Source organism: Budorcas taxicolor, chromosome 2 (genome assembly GCF_023091745.1).
Source record: "Budorcas taxicolor isolate Tak-1 chromosome 2, Takin1.1, whole genome shotgun sequence".
Lineage (NCBI taxonomy): Eukaryota > Metazoa > Chordata > Mammalia > Artiodactyla > Bovidae > Budorcas > Budorcas taxicolor.
The window spans coordinates 28,331,142-28,353,088 of NC_068911.1; the positions used below are offsets into that span (position 1 = coordinate 28,331,142).

Consider the following 21,947-nt stretch of genomic DNA (forward strand, 5'->3'; position numbering starts at 1 on the left):
GTCAACAGATCTCCAAAATTACAAGTGAAAGAAGGCAGAGTAAAAAGAGTATGGCCTGAATAATTCCATTATATAAAATTCTAAGAAATGCAAACTGATCCAGTGACAGAAGGCAGATCAGAGGGGTGGGGAGGGCCAGGAGAGAGGGGTTTCCAAGGGTGCGAGGAAATTCTGAGGGGTGACGATGTGTCCACTATTTTGACTGTGGTGGTATGCTCATGGGTGTTGTCACGTGTTGAAACTGTCAGATTACACACTTTATGTGCAGTTTATTGAATGATTGTTATACTCCATAAAACCGCTTTTTAAAAGCACACGGTGTTACCTCAAAGCTCACGCCTGCCAAGGCATAAGCCTTAAAGTCGCCTATGGTTCCTTCCACTGCAGTCAGAACGTAGCCCTCCTTCTGCGAGGACACAGTATACTCCAGGTCACTGTGCAAGGGCCCAACACTGAATAAAAGAAAGAAACGCTGGTGATGCCTTGCTTCAAATCCTAGAGGAAGCATCACCTGGCTCCCCAGCTTCCTTCCTGGGCTTCCTGACTGAAAATGTGGAAGTGTTAGTTGCTCAGTCGTGTTCCAACTCTTTGCGACCCCATCAACTGTAGCCCGCCAGGTTCCTCTATTCATGGGATTCTCCAGACAAGAACACTCCAGGGAAGAGTGGGTTGCCGTGCCCTCCTCCAGGGGATCTTCCCAATCCAGGGATCGAACCCAGGTCTCCTGTATTGCAGGTGGATTCTTTACCGTCTGACTCAGCATGGGCTCCCTGACTGGTCCCAACCAACTGGTTCTTAGTCACGGGCTTACCTATAAGCACCTTTGTCATCGGTAAAGACCGTGATCAGGGGTGAACTTGCCCCCTTTTCACTGATGACAATCTCAACTCCTTCCAACTCTGGGTGGATCTGGCCTTCTAGAAACAAGCCTGCTTTCCCTTGGATCTCGATCAGCTTCCCTGGGCAGCTTTCTACAAAGGAAAGAGACAAACAGAGGAAGAGAGTGGGGCTTCCCATTAAAGAAGGGCCTAAACCTGAGATATCCAAAGTTAACTCCAGTGAGGCTTTTGACTATCTCAGAATCCTCAGTAACTACAAGTGGCCCAAGCCTCTCAACATTTATGAACGGCCCTGTTAAACTTTCAGGAATGTTAGCAGGAATAGCCAACAAAGCTGGCTTTCCCCGGCTCCTCTTCCTCAGCCCTCAGTGACCACAAGTGAGGAGAGAAGCCAGTACCACAGGTCAGGGCCTCTGCAGCCAGACCTGAGGACCCAGCATGGAAGGCGGTTCCAGACAGGCTGCCTGCTGGACAGCCATGCCTTTCAACACTCTCCTTCCAAACACACAAATGCTCAGAGTTTACTGAACCCACGATGCTGGCAAAAGCTGCCTAAACATTCCACCAGCTCCTGGTTATCTCATCCCCAAAAGACCCATCCATCACCCCAACCCAAAATAAACATCACGAACAGTTCAGATACATGAAGACATTTCGGACGTTTCAACCACGGATGCTATTGCTTTTCATCTGCCTTCTGGTGTCAACCTGATAACATCAAGGAAAAGAAAGTCCTTTTTCAAAAAGATCCCCAATTCTAACAGTGAGAGTTACGTTTACTGATTTAGACCTCTCACTCATTCACTCACTCATCAGATAGTAACATCTATGCGCCAGTGGGGACTGAAGATGCCTTACGAAGATGGCTTCACTATAAAACAGCACAGAACAGAATCCTAAAGGCAGGGAAAAGAACAGTTGTGAAGGTGTGTCATCGGCTAGCTGAGCTGACACTTACCTCCACTGACGGTGGCTTCCATGGAAGGAGGATAAAAGAGCAGTTCTTTAGATGAAGGTGTGACAGTGATTTTCTCTCCGGACCTAAAATAATTAAGACACTTCAATGTGGCTGGCTTGTACCCCTAGAAGGAAGGACATCTGAACAGAAGGACCCTGCAGGGAAAGCCCACCACAGGCGCTTACCGTGCCCAGTAGGAAAAGTCATAGGAGAAGGGGCCCTGCAACTCGTCCACCATCTCCTGCACAGGGGGCTTGGTCCTCCCCTCGCTGCTGGCCTCTCCGCCGCTCCTTTCCCTCTCCTGCCTGCGGCTCTCTATCTCGGCCAGCTGCTGCTCCCTCCGCAGCTCCTGCACAGACTTCAGGGGGCCGAGGACCAGGGCAGGCTCACTGTCAATGGAAGACCTGGAAGAAAGGAGCAGCCCAGAACACGGAGTCAGGGACCCCTGAGGTCGGTGGAAATCGGACACTTCTGCAAGCAGAGATCCATCAGTTAAAAAGAAACCAAACACCTCATAAGACCACCAACTGTGGCACAGTCTTCTCCTGTTTGGGATAAACAGTTTAAAAAAAAAAAAAAAACAGGAAACTGAACTTCTTTGCCATGTGGAAGCATCTGGGAGATCTGGGCTAGGATGAAATATCACTGACTTTATGATCTGAAGGAAACTGTCAACTTCCCAAAGGATGGTTCCACACAACCATCTTCCGTCTGTCTTTCAACCTTATTGAGAACGTGCTCTGCAAGAGAATCAGGGGCTGGGGAGACTGTATAGGACAGACAGCAGCCCCTAACCTGTGGAATCCACATTCTAGTGAGAAGAGGCAGATGACCAACAGAAAAGTGTCAGATGATAAGTACAATAAAGAAAACTAAAGCAGCATAGAAAGAGAGAGCTGGGCAGGCAGGGATGGAGGAGGGCGACTATATTCTATTAGGGGCTCAGAAAGGAATGGCAACCCACTCCAGTACTCTTGCCTGGAAAATCCCATGGACGGAGGAGCCTGGTAGGTTACAGTCCATGGGATCGCAAAGAGTCGGACATGACTGAGCGACTCCACTTCACTTCACTTCACTTCTACTAAGATCACTCTGATTTCACATGAACAACACTGCTATGAAGCAACAGCCAAAACAGAGGTCAGACAGGAAGCTACAGCAACAGAACTGGCGAGAGACAACAGTGGGTGAAACCAAAGCACAGAGCCAAGTGCTAAGAAAGCCACGGATGGCAGACGCACAGTCAGTCCTCCGCTTCCACAGGCTCCACGCCTGAGGATTCAACCAGCCACAGATGGAAAATGTTTGGGGGGAAAATATTCCAGAAAGTTCCAAAAAGCAGAACTTGAATCTGCCCCATGCTGGTAGCTATGTACGTAGCATTTACATTGTATTTACAACTATTTACATAGCATTTACATTGCACTGGATATTGTAAGTAACCCAGAGATGATTTGAGATATATTTAAAGCATAGGGGAAGATGTGCAGCAGGTTATATGCAAAGGGACTCTGCTTTATAAGGGACTTGATCATCTGTAGATTCTTGTAACCACGGGGGGTCCTGGAACCAACTCCCATGGATTGTCGAGCCCAGGATTTGCAGGTGGGTCAGCTAGGTATGCGATGCAAGAGAAAAAAAGGTTTTGTCAAGGACCAACGAGAAAGACGGAGCTGCCATATATGAAACAGGGAAGGCTACAGAGGAGGTCTGTGGAGGGTGACCACCAGGAGCCCGGTGTTGGATCCGGGAAGTACAAGATCCCCATAAGGGACCCCACCCCTGGCCATGTCCAGCTGCATTTCATGTAACTCTCAGCACAAGCCAACAAAACAAAAACTCTTCTGAGGTTACAAAAATAAACTTAATGAAGACCAAACACAATATAACATGGACTCACTACTGGTAAAAATGTGAATTCCTAGTCATACCAGTAATTCACACTTTTCAGGTGGAAAACTACGAAGAGATGTTGCTCTGGCACCACCTGGTCACCCTGGTGAATATGAACCCCAGTAATGAAGTCAGAGACCAACAGCTGCCCCTGATATTCTTCCCTCCCTGAGCCCACATGGTCAGCCTGCTGCCATGTCTCACCACTCAGTCTGCCCGATGACTCTCCAATCTGTCCACTGCCCTCCACCCACTGCCACCGTCTGGATGAAGCCCCCATCCTCTCTCGGCCCGTCTCCTAAGGACTCTCTGCCCTCTGCCTTGGTCAACGTCCACTCCTGGGCCTCTTGTATCTGTTCTCTACTCAGCACCCAGGGGGACTTTCTTGAAACAAAAAGCATGACCCATCTACTTGAAATATGTCAGAGTATCCAGGGCCAAAGCTAAAACCCTTAACATGGCCTGGGCCCAGCAGCCTACCTCTCCTGCATGGACCCCAACCCCCCAACAAGGTCAAATTCAAAGCACTTAAGTGAAAGTTGCTCAGTCGTGTCTGACTCTTTGAGACCCCCCACCCCCACCCCATGGAGTGTACAGTCCATGGGATTCTCCAGGTTAGAATTCTGGAGTGGGTGGCCTTTCCCTTCTCCAGGGCATCTTCCCAACCCAGGAATCAAACCCAGGTCTCCTGCATTGCAGGAGGACTCCTTACCAGCTAAGCCACAAGGGAAGCCCAAGAATACTGGAGTGGGTAGCCTCTCCTTTCTCCAGCAGATCTTCCCAATCCCAGAATCAAACCAGGGTCTGCTGCACCGCAGGTGGATTGTTTACCAACTGAGCTATGAAGCCTGTTCTATGCAAAGCACTTAACACAGCTGCAGTTTTATAGCTCTGGACTAGTATCTGCCTCCCTTGTGAGACTGTAAGTCCCACGAGGGCAGGGGCTGTTGCCTAGGCCCAGTGCTTTAACACAATACTGAGACGCTCCATAAGTATTTTCTTCACAGATGGATGGGTGAACAGGAGGTGTACAGAAAAATGCAGACGTGGCTGGAAAGGCAACTTCAAATAAGGTAAGTTGGAAGAAAGTTACTCAGATAGCCATTCTCTTTGACAAAGGCAGTCATACTGTTAAAACCCCTTCATTTCTTGAGAAAATTAGGGTGTCAGATGCAGCCACCACAGGGCAAAAGTTCCTCTCAAAGGTGGTGCGCAAGCAAACGTGGCCCTCAGCGAGACAATGCCTTTCACCCGCTTTCTCTCACGACCCTTCTCACACAAGGTGCCATCTCTGTTTCCCAAGACTTCGAGAAATGGTCTAAAGAAAAATACGCAAATTTTTTTGAATTTGCTAAAACACCTGAAATACAGTGAACAAACCAGAGATTTTCTTTTTTTTTCCCCTTAGCAGAGACAGGAAGTATAAAGAGCTCAGGCAGAAATTTGAGGCACTGAAACGAGCTGTCGGGAGGCTCTTCCTCATCCACGGTTAATTCCTGAATCATAAAAGGAAAGGAGGGCTGTTGTGAATTTACGGCCATGTCATATAAGAGCGAAGGCCATTTGTATGTATACCTAGAGATAACAAATCAAAAATAGTTTTCAGAGCAGCTCTGAGAGAAGATGGCCTGGCCCCCCACCCTCCCACGCTCGGCCCACCACGGAACACCGGCCTTACTTGATTGTCACGGTCACATCCATCATTTTGTCAGTGGTGATCGTTCCAAGGACGTGGTGGCGAATGGCTGTCAATGTCAAGATACTGGGTGAAGACCTGTAAATCAGAGAGGGGGAAAGAAAACACCATAACATCACCTCGACGTCCTCAAAGGATCACAAACAACACCCTTTATGGGCAACCTTCCTGACCCTGAAATATACTATGTGAAACTGCTCTTAGCTTGGCATGAGAAAGCTTCTGAAATACATACAAGTGTCTTTAAGGGTAAACTGATTCTCCACTCCCAAACTTTACGTCTCTAATTTCCAGTGAAACCCACAAGCATCTGTGAAAACAGGAAAATGGCAGACTAGAGCTTGAGAAATTCCTATCAGTGAGACTGGAAGACTCAACAGACGTTACGTGCAAGACAGTTCAAAACCACAGCCTTCCGTCCTGGGTTTACAGAATTCTTGGGGAAGAGCTCTATCTTCGCTTCCTCGGTTATTTACCCAAGTGTCTTAAAATCCTTATCTACAAATTCTTTTCACTCCCTAACCTTACTACTTCCAGAAAACATACAAAAAAACTCGCTTGTTCTCAGAAATAACTGTCATAGAGATCCACGCTCACTCCCCTCCACAGACAGCACAGAGCAGTCAGCACCCAGCTTACGTGTCATAGGTGTAGAACGCTTGCTCGAACCGGTGGCAGGAGCGAGGGGTCACCTTGTACACGCCTGCAGCCAGGAAATCAAAAGTCATTTTCAGAGGACAGCATCTACTCCACTGAGCAATTCCAACATCTGGAATCCCAAGGCGGTGCCTCTCTTTCCTAACAGATCACACACAGGATCTGAAATGCCTTTTCCGCTGCCTACGGACGGCTTCTTACCAATGACCCATCCACTCAAAGGTCTGCTCACCAGGTCAGGATTTTCATTTTCCATCATTTAACAGCTCACAGTAGTTTATTCTGCGCAGACCAAGCTAACAGACACATGCACGAGGAGGAACAGGAAGTACATTTCTACTGGGATTCACACTGAGAATTTCCTACTTAACAGATTCTGTTAAAGATCCAAAAGACAGCCACAGTCTGGACTCTGTCCTATAAATATTCCTAAAAGGTGCATGGGGCAGGGAAGTCTCAGAAAACCAAGAAATAACTACAGAAAACACTTCCATGCCATGAGCTCATCAGGCTAACACTCAGATTAAGGGCATATGATGTCGTCTGCCAGAAGAATACAGTTTCAGAAAGGAGCAAAGTGTAATAGCGGATTCTCCCAAATGCTCTTTCACCAGCATTCTGGCCATCCACCCAGCCCAAACATGAAATTCGTTCAAGTCACTTCTGCGGTTCTCATCACACTGATCAAGCCTCAGTGCAGTTACCTAAAAAACAAATTGTTAGGTTTCTTCATTTACTTTCTTTGTTCTTTCACTTGACAAACGTTGGCAGGGCAACACTCGGGCCAGGTGCTGTGCCGAGTGCTGACAGAGTGGGGAACATGCAGAGTCCCTGCCTTCATGGGGCCTGCCATCTACAGAGAGAGAAGAGTTCCACAGCCACCAGGTGTGATGGGTGCGGTCCGGGGAGGAACTAGGCCTCGTGGGCACGAGCACAGCCGAGCTCCCAGCAACACTGGGGAACTAGCCTCCCTGGGGAGGAACATCAGAACCAAGAAGTGGCAGGCGGGCAGGCAGACCTAGGTGAAGGCGGGTGGGGTGGAGGGCGCTGCGGCAGAGCACAGCATCTGAACCACGGGCTTGCTGGCTGCCTCCCTAACAGCTGCCTTCCTGCCTTCAAACCAGCTCCCGCTTACGCTCAAGTGAAAGCATGCCAGCCTCCAGCAGCAAATCCAGCTGCCCCAGGCTCCCTTGCAGCTAGAAGTGGCCAAGGGACACGGTTCTGGATGATAAGACATAAAGGAAGTTTCCTGGAGGATGTGGCATGGAAAATGTTTGCCCACCGCTCCTCTCATCTTCTTGCCTTAGACCTAAGTTTTCTGGAGCAACAGTAGGCTCCTTGAAAACACGAGGCAGAAAATGAAAAAAAACCAAGTGGGGGTTTCCCTAGTGGCTCAGGGGTAAAGAACCCATCAGCCAATGCAGGAGACAAGGGTCTGAACTCTGGTCCAGGAGGATTCCACACGCCACAGAGCAACTGAGCCCGTTCTGCTGCTGTGTAGTCACTGCACCACAACTATTGAGCCGGCACTTCAGGGCCCAGGAGCTGCAATTACTGAAGCCCAGGTGCCCGAGAGCCCATGCTCAGCAACAAGAGAAACCGCCACAATGAGAAGCCTGCACACTGCACCTAAAGAGTAGCCCCTGCTCACTGCAAATAAAGAAACGCCCACAAACTAATGAAGACCAAGCACAAAATACACTTCTTAAAAATTAAAAAAAAAAAAGCAGTGCATAGTTCATTAGAAAAAAAAAGAAAAAGGAAAAGGACTAAAAGAATCACAAAGACACCTACCCTAACACCTACCATCTGAACCCACGCCTGAGCTGTTAGTCTTTGTTTTTTGGTTTTGGGTTTTTTTTTTTCATTTTTTGGCCATACTGCATGGCATGCGGGATCTTAGTTCCCCAAACAGGGATCAAACCTGCATTGGAAGGGCAGAATCTTAACCACTGCACCACCAGAGAAGTCCCGCTGCTAGTCTTCGTTAATGAATCAAATTAACTCCACTTGTCGGGGGTTGTCATACAGATTTTGTTACCTGCAGCCAAAGGTATCCTAATTAAAACACAGAAACAGTGGCTGGAACAGAGGGTGACAGGTCGAGCTAGATTACACAGGAGTCCAAGGTCTGATTAAGGGTTTTATACATGACTGTGCCCTATCAGTGGTGTACACGTGGTAAGACCCCCAGTGGATGCCTGAAATCGCAGACAGTACCAAACCCTCTACGTACTAAGTTTTTACCTACACTAACAGGTGGGTAACATATATGTAGATGTGCCAAAGGGCCAGACAGGAGCAAGACAGTCAGAGACTTCACCATGCTACTCAGAAGGCATGCAATTTAAAAGGTATAAGCTGTTTATTTCTGAAATTTCCCATTTAACATTTTCGGACTGCAGTTGACCAGAGGTAACTGAAACCGTGGGAAGTGAAACCATGGGTAAATGGAGGTTACTGTACTTTATCTTGAGAACCAACAAAAGTCCCTAAATTATTGCTTAGGAAAACACAAAATAAAACTACAATGAGATCCTACTTTAGAACCACCAGGATGCTACAAATCAAAAAGATAGCAACAAATAATGGTAAAGAGGTAGAAAAACTGAAACCCTCAGACATAGCTGGTGGGAATATCAAATGGCAAATACAGCTTTTTCAGAAAATATTTTGGCAGTTTCTTAAAAAATTAAACATAAATTTATCATTTGATTCCATTCCTAGATATCTCCCCAACAGATATCCACACAAAACCTGTACACAAATGTTCATAGCAACATTATTTATAATAGCCCCAAACTGGAAACAATTTACCCACCAACTGGTGAATGGATACACAAACTGTGATATATCCATGCTATGGAATACTATTCACCAATAAAAAGGAACAAATTATTAATATCTGCTATGACCTGAATGAACTTCAAAAACATTATGCTAAGTGAAAGGAGCCTAAAAAATAACAGTATTGTATGACTTCACTATATGAAGTGTCCAAACAAGGCAAATTCCTAGAGACAGAAAATAGTTTAGTGACTGCCAAAAGCTGGGAATAGAGATGAACCATAAACATGTAGGAAGGAATCACTGGAACAATGAAAATGTTCTGAACTGGATTATATGGTTATATGGCTAGGTATATTTACTAAAAATCACTGCGTTGTACATTTTAAGTGGGTGAATTTTATGGTATGCAAATTGCATCTCAATAAAGTGATTAACAAAGAGAGAAAGAAGCCACTGAAGGATTTTAAGCAAGGTGGGAGTGATCACCCAGCAGGAAAGATGATGGGCCGATGGTGTTCGATTTTTCAAAGTCAAAGGGCCCTGTGGTCTGGACTCAACTCAAACTCAAGAGCCTGGGAACATGTGCCAACCCCCAGCTCTAATTCTCTGGGTAAAAGTGCTGCTCCCTCCAAAGGCGTTACCCACAACCAAAATTGATAGCTTGATGCAAACTGAACCGAGATGGGGAAAAACACCTCTGAAAACACTCTCGAGAGCCTCTCCATTTCCCTCGCTCAGAGGACATCGATCCTTCCAGACTCACCGGGCTTGGACAGGCAGAACCGGTTGACTCCTTTGGAGAGGTTATAAATCCCCACGTTCTCGGGTCCATTCCCATCCTGGTAAAATTCCTACGGGAACAAAGCCAAGCCGATGCCTTACCAGGGAAGATGGAGACACCCGGACGAGGAGTGAGCTTTCTGCTTCTGAACCAGTCACCTGTTTTGCACATTAATCATTTGAACAGCTGGAAGCCAGGGGAAAATTAAAGGCCCTCCAAAACATCCAACAGAAACGTGACCTTTTTCATTCAGTCAACTAACATTTACTGGGCACCTGCCATGCGGCCGGCCCAAGGCTGGGCCCTGGCTGCTGCCATGGCTCTTGTTTTCAGCGTGGATTACATTCTGATACGGGAAGACAGAAAATCCATGCAGTCAACAGAGAAGTCAGTAGACGTCAGCTAGGAAGTCACAGAGCTTAGCGGGAAATAAATAGGGAGCAGGACAGAGTGCCCTCCGCAGAGGCTTGTTCAGCTTGGCCTCAAGACAGGCCCCCCACCCCCTGCCCCCTCAAGCAGGTAACACTGGGGCTTCAGCCTGAATGATGAGAAAAGCAATCACACTCAGTTGCAGAGAAGATGCAGCATTTCAGGCAGAAAAGAGTATGTGCAAAGGCCCGGAGAAGGGACCGAGCTTGGTGTGGAACTGGAGGCAGCTAGTGAACGAGGGGGAGACGGGTAGGGAGTGAGACAGGAGTCAGCAAAGGGCTGGCCGTCATTAGGAGTACGTTCTTAGTTTAAGAGAAATGGAAATCAAGGACTGGTTTCCCGAATCCCTCTCGCTTGTTCTCAACTGGATAGTAATCAACCCGTTTCCTGTAACAAAGCTGTCTGTGGGCCATTTGTAGTTAAGTGGTTCGAGTGTTCAATTGGCATTAGAGAGACCAGTCTCACTGCTCTGGTGTCTAACAAAAGCAGCCACTTAATTGTCATTTGCCCCCGTTTTGCCACTGAGATCTGACAATGACACCTGCCATTGCTATAAGTCAGAAGATTATACAAAGTTCAGGAACAGACCTACGCAGGGCTACACAGATGCTCCCATCCTAAAACCCACTGGGTAACTGCCAACCCAGCCACAGAGACTGCAAGAGGACAACCAACTCTGCTCAGCTGCACCTGTTCCTAAGAAAGAGCAGGGTACACAGGAAAACTTCAAATACATGAGAGATTTACTCATACCTCACTACAACCCTGGGGAGTGAGTATTACGATCTCAAGTTCAGAAAGAAAAATGGAGGCTCACAAACATTACTTGAACTTGGCAGGGCCTACAAAGCCCACATGCTCTGCACTATATCAACAGCTTTCCAAAATCACTAGTCAAAGTTAAGAGTTTAACGTGGAGCCAGGACAAAGAACTCTCCCCAACAAAGGCATCTTTCCACTAAGGGACTTGAAATGCTTCCTGACGGTGTTTCCATAATAGGTGGGTGAGCTGAGGGGCAGAAAAGGAAATCTGGCTTGACTATGCTGATGGTCCTCTTGGCACACTAGTCCTTCTCTCTCTCCAAAGGTGAGTGTCCTTCCAAATAAGAGCATCCTTAGCAGCCCGCTTACCAGAGTGATGGCGTGGGAAAGGGAGCACCGCAGCATGTAGCCCGTCTGCCTGAACTCAACGGCGGACACATCGTCCTCCAGAACCTCCACCTCCAGACTCTTGTTCTTCCAGCACCAGTCTTCATGCAGGATGCTGACTGCAAAGGACACGACACGGACACCATGTGGGCAGAGCGTACCACCTCCCTGAATACCCCCAGAGAAACAGTGCTAATGAAGTGCATGAATGAGTTTATACACATGCTGCTCTTCTTGTTCAGTCGCTCAGTCATGTCCGACTCTTTTGAGACTCCACGGAGAGTAGCCCACCAGGCTCCTCTATCGAATTCTCCAGGCAAGAATGCTGGAGTGGGTTGCCATGCTCTTCTCCAGGGGATCTTCCCGACCCAGAGATCAAATCTCTGTCTCCTGCTTTGGCAGGCAAATTCTTTACCACTGAACCACCCTGGAAGCTCCTATACGCACATACATACAAACAAGTATGTGTGTGTGTATAGGTATATATAGAGAGCTGGCCATGCTGGGAATAAATAATTGCTTAAAAAAAAAAACAAAAAACTGAAACCAATGGCCATTAAAATCACTAACAAAGAAATCCAACTGGCCTAAGACCAGGCTATAGGTAAGACATTCAGACACTGGCAAACTTGCTCTCTAAGGGGCCAGAGAGTAAATATTTTCACCTCTGCAGGCCACACGGTCTCAACTATTCAACTCTGCCTCTGCAGCACACAAGCAGCCACAGATAACAAACAAACAAACGGGCGTGGCTGTGTTCCAATAAAACTTTATTCATAAACACAGGCAGCTGCCCTCAGATCATAGTTTGCCGACACCCGACATTAACAGAAAACATAATCTCCCTGAAAAATCAGTCTACTACTTTCGAGGCTGTTTACAGCCAGCAGCTTCAAGCTGAATTCTGACAGAGCAAAAATATAGGCAATGGGCAGCTTCTTGAGGAAGACGAGGAAAAGTGCCTTCTCCTTCCCAGGCACTGTGCCGGGGCTTTACAAACCGGATTCCATCACTCTGCAGAAAGGTTCTGCGACTCCTGCTTCAGAAGGGGAAACCGGGCCCCAGGGAGATCAAGTAAGCTGCCAGGCTCACACAGCTGCTAAGTGGTAGAGCACGTCAGTGTAATCATGTGACACTGTTTTCAGGAATTTACAAATAAAATGGCAGGAGGAGAAGTGTGTGGATCATCCTGATAAGGTGGCAGTTGGTTCAGAAAGCCTCAACTCCTGCATCACTGCCCAAGCTAAATAATGCAAATCCAAGGTCAAAGGACAAAGACAAACAAGAGTTAAACAAGTATCGTTGGGATGCAACTAGAGGGCGAGTTTTCAGAAAGTTTACAGAGACAGGAAGTGCTGCCTTCAGCCCTTACTCTTGTATTTTCCGGGCAGCACGCTGTCAAACATGAAAGTCATCGAGTTGACCTTGCCGGAGAGCTGGAGGCTCCGCTTCTCACCCTGGCGGCTCAGGGACTGCAGGGTCACCAGCAGGTCACCGCAAGTGTCTGTAGAGAAAAGATGCAGGGGCCTCGCTTGGCAGCTCTGGGAACCACAGCACCTGTTTCAACCCTTGACTGCTGTGTATTGCTTGCTACCACTTAGCTCCTGAAGGGCAGCCCCAGGATGGGTCCTTCAAAGCTAACAGGCGTCTACTTGATTCTAAGAAGTTTCCCCACACCCCCACCTCTCCCACCACGTAAGGCACTGGCACCAAGCAATAAGGCTGCCCAGCATTTACCACACTGGCAGCAACAGTATCTAGGGAGCACCAATGGGAGCCAGAGAAAAAGTCAGACAAGCAGTGAAACTTTCTTGAATGCCCACTTCATACCAGGTACAGTACTGGGCCCTTTATCATCATCATCATATTACTAACAACGGCAAAGATTTATATGGCTCTTGCTGTGTTCCAGATACTTCTAATGGCTATGAAAAAAGTGTTAGCTGTTCAGTCATGTCTGACTCTTTGAGAACTCGTGGACTGTAGCCTGCCAGGCTCTTCTGTCCATGGGCTTCTCCAGGCAAGAATACTGGAGTGGGTTGCCATGCCCTTCTCCAGAGGATCTTCCTGACCCAGGATCAATCCTGGGTCTCCCGCATTGCAGGTAGATTCTTTACCATACACACACTGACTCCTTTGATCGTCACAATAACCTTGTGAGGCAGGTACTGATAACATCCCCACGTTACAGATGAGGAACTCACAGCACAGGTTAAGTCACTTGCCCTACATCACACAGCGATGGTTCAAACCCATGTGGTCCAGCTCTGGAGTCTATGGTCTTAACCACTATGCTACACGGCCTCTTGATATGACCATATTTAAGCCTCACTGAAACCCTCTGAGAGCAGCAGTATTCCCATTTTACTGAAGGAAAACTGAGGCTGGGCAAGTAAATGCTTATAGTCTCATACTGGTAAATGACAGAGCTAGGACTGAAACCTGGGCCCAACTCCTTTCAGAAAAAGAATCCCATACGTTCTTTTGGGAGCCAAAGCAGGAGTATTCCAAGAGAAATGTTCCTGATGACTGCGGCGATTATTCAGAAAGAACTGCACACAACACGGCCTCACACACACCACTCCCCCAATCAGCTTCTGCTGTGATCTTGGCCACCGCCCAGTGAGGAAGAGCCCACCCAAATCCCACCTCTCTCAGCCTGGTTCTTCGAACTCATCCGTTCTTGCTTTCAACTAACGTCTTACCCAGACAAGAGACCTTCCCAGAAACCGATGCCAAAAACTGCACAAAGGCCACATCCATCACAGGCCTGTCGGTCACAGCCAGCAGCAGCGCCTGGGGTTTCAAAGTCAGCCCCGCCCTGGTCTCTGCCTCAGGAACCATCACCTGTGGGACACACAGGACAAGATCAGTGGCTACATCAGGGTCACTGCTCCCTGGCCAACAGGACACCAGATCATCTGGGCCTGAGGCTAGATGGATTCTGAAGGAGAAGGTTCATTCCTAGGCATAGTTTTATAATCACAACAAATCTGCATATTGCTGGTGTGAAGAAAATGTATTTCTAATCAGACACAGAACACCAGCCTTCCGTGGTGTCAGGGTGCACACAAAAGCGTATCGGGGCACACAAAGCTGTTACTGATCACTAAATCCTAGAACCAGGATTCTAGAATCCTAGAATTCTGGCATGAGGTCACTTGTGACATGAACTATGAGCTTGTGGACCCACGTGGACGACCAATAGTGGACCTGGGCCATTTCTTTTTCCCTCATTTCTGCGTGCCTTTCTTAGGTTCACAAGAGGGGCTGGGAGAAGAGGCAGTGCTGGCCTCCTTCATCCTTAGAGAGATCACATTCCAGAGCTGCCCTTCCTTGGAAAAGTCCCTGACTGTGCCTCTGATGGAGTCTCCAAAGGCTTGTCTATGTGGCCAACATCACAAGAAGCTGGCTGGCTGGTAAAGGAGCTGACCACCCACACAGCATGCTGTTCCTGGACGCAGGGGGAAGGCTGTGCCTCTACCCCACCTCCTCAGAGTGGGGAGATTCCACTGGCCTGGAGGAGAGCAAAGTCTTAGAAGGACCCTCCCTGACTCCCTCCCCTCGCCCAACCGCTGCAACAGCAGCAGTTGACACGGTCTCAGTGCAGGGCTGGTGGGCTGAACCTCTGCTTCTGTCTCACCTCTGGCCTCCTGCCCCCACCTGTGCTCAGGCCTTCACCCCAGTGGTGAGACCACAGGCCAGGGTCTCCCCGGCTTCTTCACCAGGAAGATGGATAGAGGAATCAGGGGGTGCCTGCTCAGCATCTCCAATTTACAGCAGGGCAGGAAACGGGAAGCTCCATTTTGGCCTCAGGGTCCAGAAGCCATGCTCTGTGGATGTAACTGAGCTGCCACTAGTAGAGAGTTCAGTCTGATCTCGTCTGGCGACCCATGGATATTCTACAGCAGCCAGAAGCCTGAGGAGGTAGACATGTGACTGGCAGCCTGATACTAACCCCTAACAAACATCAGGACAGGAAAAGAGAAACACCTGTCGCATCCTTTCAAGGCGGCTGCCTATCTGCTCTACTGACACGCAGGAATGTAAAGTTATCAAAAGAAGAAGCTGGGAATGAAAATGCTCCTTCTCTGATCCCATCTTAAAATAACCCTTTCAAATCCTTGTTGTTGTTGTTTGTTTTTCAAATATCTTAAACGGAACAAAACTCGTCATACCTGAACTTTGTAGGTCCCTGGTTTCGCTTTAAAACAGAATGATCCCTGAGCGTCCGTCTCCACGGTGACTAAAGACTTGTCCTTGTCTTGAGAGGCCAGGACAACTTTGTATTTACTCATCTGCTTGACAGTGTCAGGGAAGCGAATGATTGATATCTGGCCACAGACACTGAACCTGCAACAAGAGGACCATTCAGCCCAGCAGGAGAACTCAATTATCATAGGAAAGATGCTGGCAACCCAGACTTGGAATCCCGCTTCCAGCCCTCATCCTTGAGACTAGTGTGATCTTAATGAAGAGACGGGAATACAGACCAAACGACTCCAATTTTATAAGCAATCATTAGAAAGAAGATTGGACCGCTTTCTGCACACAGAAAGGCAGAGAGAGGGCCTGGGGCAGGGCTGTTTGTGTGTTCTGGGTGACAGCTGGCCATTCCCCACTGCAGAAGCGGTTTTCAGACAATTTGTGGATGATAAAAATGTTTCAGGTAATTGGGTCGTTGACGGTGGAGCAGCCACAACCAAGAATGCGGATGAGTCCTTAAAGGCAAGAGCTGTAAGCTGCCTAAGGAAGTGTGGTATTACCCAGGCGATAAAACAAGGCAAGGTTATCAAAGACGGCTTCCTCGCCTGTGATTATATATAATGCACACAGAAAAGCAATCTGAGAGATCTGAATAGGAAAGGTAATTAAGTTTAAAGAAATGCAGAGCTAAAATTGAACTCCTTAGGAGCTAGGAGCTACAGAAGCAACTTATAATTGAAAAGCCCTATTAAGGTAATGACTCAGACTGGAGACTGTAAATGAGCAGAGTGTAAAGTACAACATGGCACATTTCCAGAAGCACAGGAAAGGCACACCCACCCGCTAATAAAAACCAGCAAAGCCCAGTGTCCCCTGAGTGGCCATCTTCATGTTTAGTCAGTTGTAATCATGTCCCACCGCTGGAGGTCACAAGCAATTCTTCAACGGCCTAAAATTTACATTTTGTAATCTTCAAGAGGATCGCTTTAGATAAAAACCAGTTGCTACTTTTGACAGGAAGAGAATAAAAAATGCTGGGTTCAGTGCTGGACAATAATGGGGTGCACGAGGTGCTGGCAGGCCCACTTGGCTGCAAAGAAAAAACAGAAGGAACCACGAGGCGGTGCAGGCCACAGTCGTCTCTCTAGAGCAGAGGCCCCCACCTCCTGGATCTAATTAATGCCTGATGATCTGAGGTGGAGCTGATGTCATAAAGAAATAAAGTGCACAATAAATAAATAAAGTACACCTGAATCATCACAGAATCCCCCTCCTTCCCCTAGACCATGGAAAAACTGTCTTCCAAAACACAGATCTCAAAAGAGAAAAAAAAAAACATGTCCCTGGTGCCCAAAAGGCTGGGGACCCCTGCTCTAGATGGCCGTGACCAGGCTGGCCACCAGGGTTCAGGCTGGACAGCAGGGGGTAAGACACCACAGCCCACGGGTCAAGTCACACCAGCCACCTGTGTTGGTTGGGATCATGAACTAAGAATGATTTCCACACTTTTAAAGGGTTAAAAAGGGGAAAAAAAATCAAAAGACTACCTCATGACATATAAAAAGTGTATCATTAGAGTGTGCGCACATAAAGTTTTCCTGGAACGTGGCCACGCCCATTCATTTATGAATTGTCTACGGTGGGCTTCGTCGCAAACACTGTATGGGCCCATGAAGTCTAAAATATTTATTCTCTGGTCCTTGATGGAAAAAGTGTGCCAAGCCCTGATCTGGATGCAAAGGTTTGCCTTTTTTTTTCGGTTCCCTACTATGTGCTTTCAGAGAAAATCAACAGGAAGGGAATACCGAAAGAACGGTTCTCAAGGCCCTCCCATAAGCTCTTCATTTGTGTCTTTTTCGGGGGGGGAGTCCCCTTATTCATTACAAGTTGAACCCCCTTGCCTAAGTTTTAATACTTTAACCATATGATGTGTTTTAGCTCATATTCTCCATTAAAGAGAAGTGACCCATTACACTAAACCTCAAATACACATTCGTTTAGAAAAAGAACTTAAAAGCTGGTAGGAGAGTGTTTGTTATACTGAAGCCCTTAAAAATCAATTTGTGTCAATAAATTCTTTCATCAGACAATACTGGTAATGGGCTATATCCCAATACAAAATAAAAAGCTTAAACTCTGAAAAAAAAAATTCTTTCATCAGAATTTAATACATTTATGGAGAGAAATTAGTAATTTTGGTGCCTAGTGAGACAGCTACATTCTGTCATTTAACTCAGTTTTTCTCTTTTTCAAATAATGTTTTAAAAGGGAATAAAAGAAAAAGTAAGAAATATGAATGAATTAAAAGACAAATGTGCTATATGGCCCAAAAGAAAAATGATCAGCTTCTCCAAAGGTATTCAAAGAATGCGGTTTCTCTTTGATTCAAAATTCCATTTCAAAGAGTAAATGTAAAATTAAACTACGTTTCCCTACCTCCATGAACGGGGAATGGTACCTCGTCCATCTACCCAAATGGCTGAAATAGGAAACCTGAGCTCTGAGGCACAGGCCTATCACACATCAAACTTACCCACTCCTCCCATCCCCCCCAGAACCCGGTCTCAGGTCCCACGGGTCACCATCTCCTCCAGGGAACTCCTCCAGCACCTCCTATTTACTCCCTCAAGTTTACTCTGGCTCCCCACTCCCCCATTTATTCCCCACACAGCAGTCAGGAGAAGAAAAGAAAACCTTTCCAAAGCACCCTGATTCACAGCTCCCTTGCTGAAAACCCATCCAGGGGCTCCACTCACCTGGGGAAAAGCTCACCCACACAAGATGGCCACAAGGCCTCACCGTCACCCCCACCCTCACTGTCTGTCCGCCCACCCCTCTACCCAGAGAACCTTCCAGGAGGAGCCCCCCTCCTGCAACACACTGACCCCTCCACCTGCCAAGTCGTCCACTCGGCTACCTTTCAGTCCTCCCGAAGGTCTCAGCTTCCACAACCCCCAGCCTGAAGGAAGTCCCCTGGGGGTCCCCAAGCGCTTCCGGCACACCCCCCGTAACTTACAGACACCGTAACTTACAGTCTGGCTCACTGTACACACCCAGCATTCACCTCGGTGCCTCACCCAGAGTCGCCGCTCAGAACTGCTCAGGAAGGGAGAACTGAAGCCCAGGATCACTTCCTGAGGCTCCTCGGGGGTCGGCTTCCTCGCTGAAGCCCTGACCCAGAGCCCCCACCTGCCTAGAGAAAACCTCCTCAGTGACCAGGCCAGTAACGCATGTCTTCAGGGCTCAGCTCCCGGACCCCGTGACCGGCGGGAGGTCACATCTAAAGCCCCCGCCCCAGGCTCTCCTGAGGCCGCCCCTCGAGGGCTGACATTCTACTTCCGGTCCACAGATTCCACGCCAGGAATTCAACCACGGCATGTCCCCTCACAACTCACGCTAAGCACAACAAAACAGGAAGAATTGTGACCCATGACCTGCTCCTACCCTTTCCAAGGTTCTGCCACCAAGTCTTCCGGATTCACAATCCATCTGAGCACCTGGTGAAGAGCGCCACCTAGCGGGCCTGCGGACCCCGTGGTCACAACCAAAGCCTCAGCCCCACCTGGCTCCTCTCCAGGGCCTCGGCCTCTCGGGCTGGGAACCCCGAGACATTTCTCCATCAGACAACTCTGCTTTCAGCCTCCCGCACCCTCATCTCGACCCTTCGAGGCCTGCCCCGCCATGGCACCAACATGTCTCACTGAAGACAAACATCTAACCATGTTACCTCCATGTTTACAACTGTTCACTGGCCTTTGACTTTTCTCCCTGATGGAAAAAGCCCTCCAGTTCCAATGGGGCATGAAGAGGCCCTGCGACACCTGCTCCCTCCGTCTGCTCAGCACTTTCCACTCCAGCAACGCCAGGCGCTGTGCCCCCCTCCCTCATCCACACCACGCTGCTCTGAGAGGCCGCTCTCCATGCAGACCCTGCCCCACCCATAGCCCGCCAGGCTCCTCTGTCCATGGGAGTTTCCAGGCAAGAATACTGGAGTGGGTGGTCATTGCCTTCTCCAAGGGATCTTCCCGACCCGGGGATCGAACCCGGGTCTCTTGTGCAGTGCAGGCAGATTCTTTACCAACTGAGCCACCAAGTAACTTGTTAGTGAGCACCTATTGCCGAGGAAAAGATGGCAGCCTCCCCCCCCCTCCACTCTCTAGGGAACATGCAGAGAAGACAGACCCAGACTCTACTCCAAGGCCGGGGTTCTCTGCACTAAACGTTGTCACTGTGTGATGAAACTACAGGAATTCAACCGCGGCACGTCCCCTCACAACTCACGCTAAGCACAACAAAACAGGAAGAATTGTGACCCGTGACCCAAAGCATCTTACAACCAACGTTCTCAACCAACTACACTACCTTCCAATTAAGCCAAGGAAGGCCCCACAGATGTGAAATCAGGCACGACAGATCCTCTTCTATCGCAAGCCCACTCTAATTCTGAAGCAAGATGATTTTCGGGGCGCAGCCAACAGCTAAGTACCTTCAGTTTATGACATCTAGCTCTGATCTTTTTAAAGAAGCCAGCTGCGTCTCCACAGGTGTCAGAGATTGGATGAGGCTCCGTGGTAGAAACACACGGTCAGATCGAGGTGTTCTGGTCTCTGCTGACTGCCAGCGTAAGCCCTGTGGCCCCCATGACCCCCTTACCCTGTGGCGATGATGTCAGCCAGCTGAGGTGTGTTGGGTGCGATTTTGATCGTGACGGTTTCAAAGTACAGGTGCTCCTTCTGGGCATGGATGGTGTACGTCCCGGTGGTTATGTTCTCCAGGCGGAACGAGCCGTCAGCTTTTGTTCTGACTGTGGAACAAAAACATGCTGACAAAGGATGAGCCAAAAACAGCTGCATGTCCCTCATCTACACGGGGATACCGAAAGCTGGCCTGTTTTCACAGAGTCAAGATTTTGTTTCCTTTCCATTTCCCCCTGTAGCAAAACCCAGCCCCGGAAATCAGGCCTGGGCCCAGCATGTCTGCCCACCTTTGATCTGGCTGTTCAGGGTGACCACCGCATCCGGGACACCTTCGCCTTCCGGTCCATTCAAGACCCTCCCAGTGACAGAGAATCCCATGACGTGGAACACCGGCTGAAGATGAGGAACAGGGAGAAGCTGTCGTGTACTTGAGCTGAGAAAGCCCCCCTTAGGCCCCTCAGGCCATCGCTCAGCACCCCGGCCCACGCTGGCTCTTCCTGGTCCCCTGTGACAGCCCGGCTCCCTCTCGACTCACCCACCAGCGACCCCTTCCCACGACTGTCTTCCTTCCTCCTCAGATTCCCAAAACCTGCTGCTACTGCTGCTGCTAGGTCACTTCAGTCGTGTCCGACTCTGTGCGACCCCACAGACAGCAGCCCAGCAGGCTCCCCTGTCCCTGGGATTCTCCAGGCAAGAATACTGGAGGGGACTGCCATTTCCTTCTCCCAAAACCTGGGTATTTGTCAAATAACTGAATGAAAAAGATCAAGAGACTGACTTCCCCAGAGACCACTGAGTCAGACCTGTGAGAGCACCGTTCCATGCCCGCTCCCCTCCAGACGCTGTTTCCGTGGGGCCAGGCCACCCCGCAGTCTCCCAATCTAGACCCAGGATCACCGTGCACCCCGCTGCCCAGCCCCCAGCATCACAGGTGCGTGGATTCCACCTCTGCAAGGTCCCTCGGGCCCTTCTCCTGCCTTCCTGCCACACCAGAATTCAAGTCCTAGGTCCGCCTACACCCCCTGCTCAGCCCCTGCTGCTGCACATCCCCTCACCCCATGTTCTCAGCTCGGTTTATGTGTCTGCACCCTCCCTGCCTGTGAGGGCCAGGGCCCAGCCCTCCACAGCTGCTGGGCTCCAGCCACTCTGATCTGGGGTTCCCATGTGCCTTCACCACGGCTTTCATACCAGCTGCTCCCTCAGCCTGGATCTCCTCCCACACCTGAGAAGATGGGAGACGGGCCGCCCCATCTCATCCTCCAGGTTCTGCTCAAACCGTCACCACCTCCGAGACGCCATCCCTGACTACCCTCTCCTGGGAGCCCCTGCCTCTTGCCCCAGCCACGCACTGACAATCACACTAATCTACTTTGGCGGCTTCAGCAAAAACCTTCCCAATAGCCAGTAACTTTCCAATGTCCTTGTTTGATTTCTTCCTATTTTGTCTGCCTCCCACTAGAATGGGAGCTCCATGAAAACAGGGCCCTCTTCTGTCTTAGTCACCTGGTACACAGTTGCTGCTGCTGCTGCTAAGTCACATCAGTCGTGTCTGACTCTGTGTGACCCCACAGACGGCAGCCCACCAGGCTCCCCCATCCCTGGGATTCTCCAGGCAAGAACACTGGAGTGGGTTGCCATTTCCTTCTCCAGTACATGAAAGTGAAAAGTGAAAGTGAAGTTGCTCAGTCGTGTCCGACTCTTCGCGACCCCAAGGACTGTAGCCCACCAGGCTCCTCCGTCCATGGGATTTTCCAGGCAAGAGTACTGGAGTGGGTTGCCATTGCCTACACAGTAGGCACTCAATAAATGGCTCCTGAATGAACGGATGGAAAGCATGCATGTGACGGTATTT

The 21,947-nt window shown here is 49.0% G+C and overlaps 1 protein-coding gene across 2 annotated transcripts in view; it reads right to left on the reverse strand.

Annotated features, from left to right (window-relative positions):
* The window catches only part of LOC128063884 (nodal modulator 1), a 56,546-nt gene that overhangs the window by 15,605 nt on the left and 18,994 nt on the right, over positions 1-21,947 (reverse strand). The window contains exons 10-22 of one of the 2 annotated variants that reach the window (XM_052656715.1): positions 20,383-20,488; positions 20,052-20,202; positions 15,371-15,545; positions 13,898-14,039; positions 12,565-12,696; positions 11,175-11,311; positions 9,597-9,684; positions 6,026-6,089; positions 5,369-5,464; positions 1,983-2,201; positions 1,798-1,880; positions 812-971; positions 326-452 (exon numbers count right to left, since the gene is read on the reverse strand). In XM_052656715.1, coding sequence (XP_052512675.1) covers positions 326-452; positions 812-971; positions 1,798-1,880; positions 1,983-2,201; positions 5,369-5,464; positions 6,026-6,089; positions 9,597-9,684; positions 11,175-11,311; positions 12,565-12,696; positions 13,898-14,039; positions 15,371-15,545; positions 20,052-20,202; positions 20,383-20,488 — 1,680 coding nt within the window. The remainder of the gene's footprint in view (positions 1-325; positions 453-811; positions 972-1,797; positions 1,881-1,982; positions 2,202-5,368; positions 5,465-6,025; positions 6,090-9,596; positions 9,685-11,174; positions 11,312-12,564; positions 12,697-13,897; positions 14,040-15,370; positions 15,546-20,051; positions 20,203-20,382; positions 20,489-21,947) is intronic. The other variant, XM_052656724.1, reaches the window with a different exon arrangement.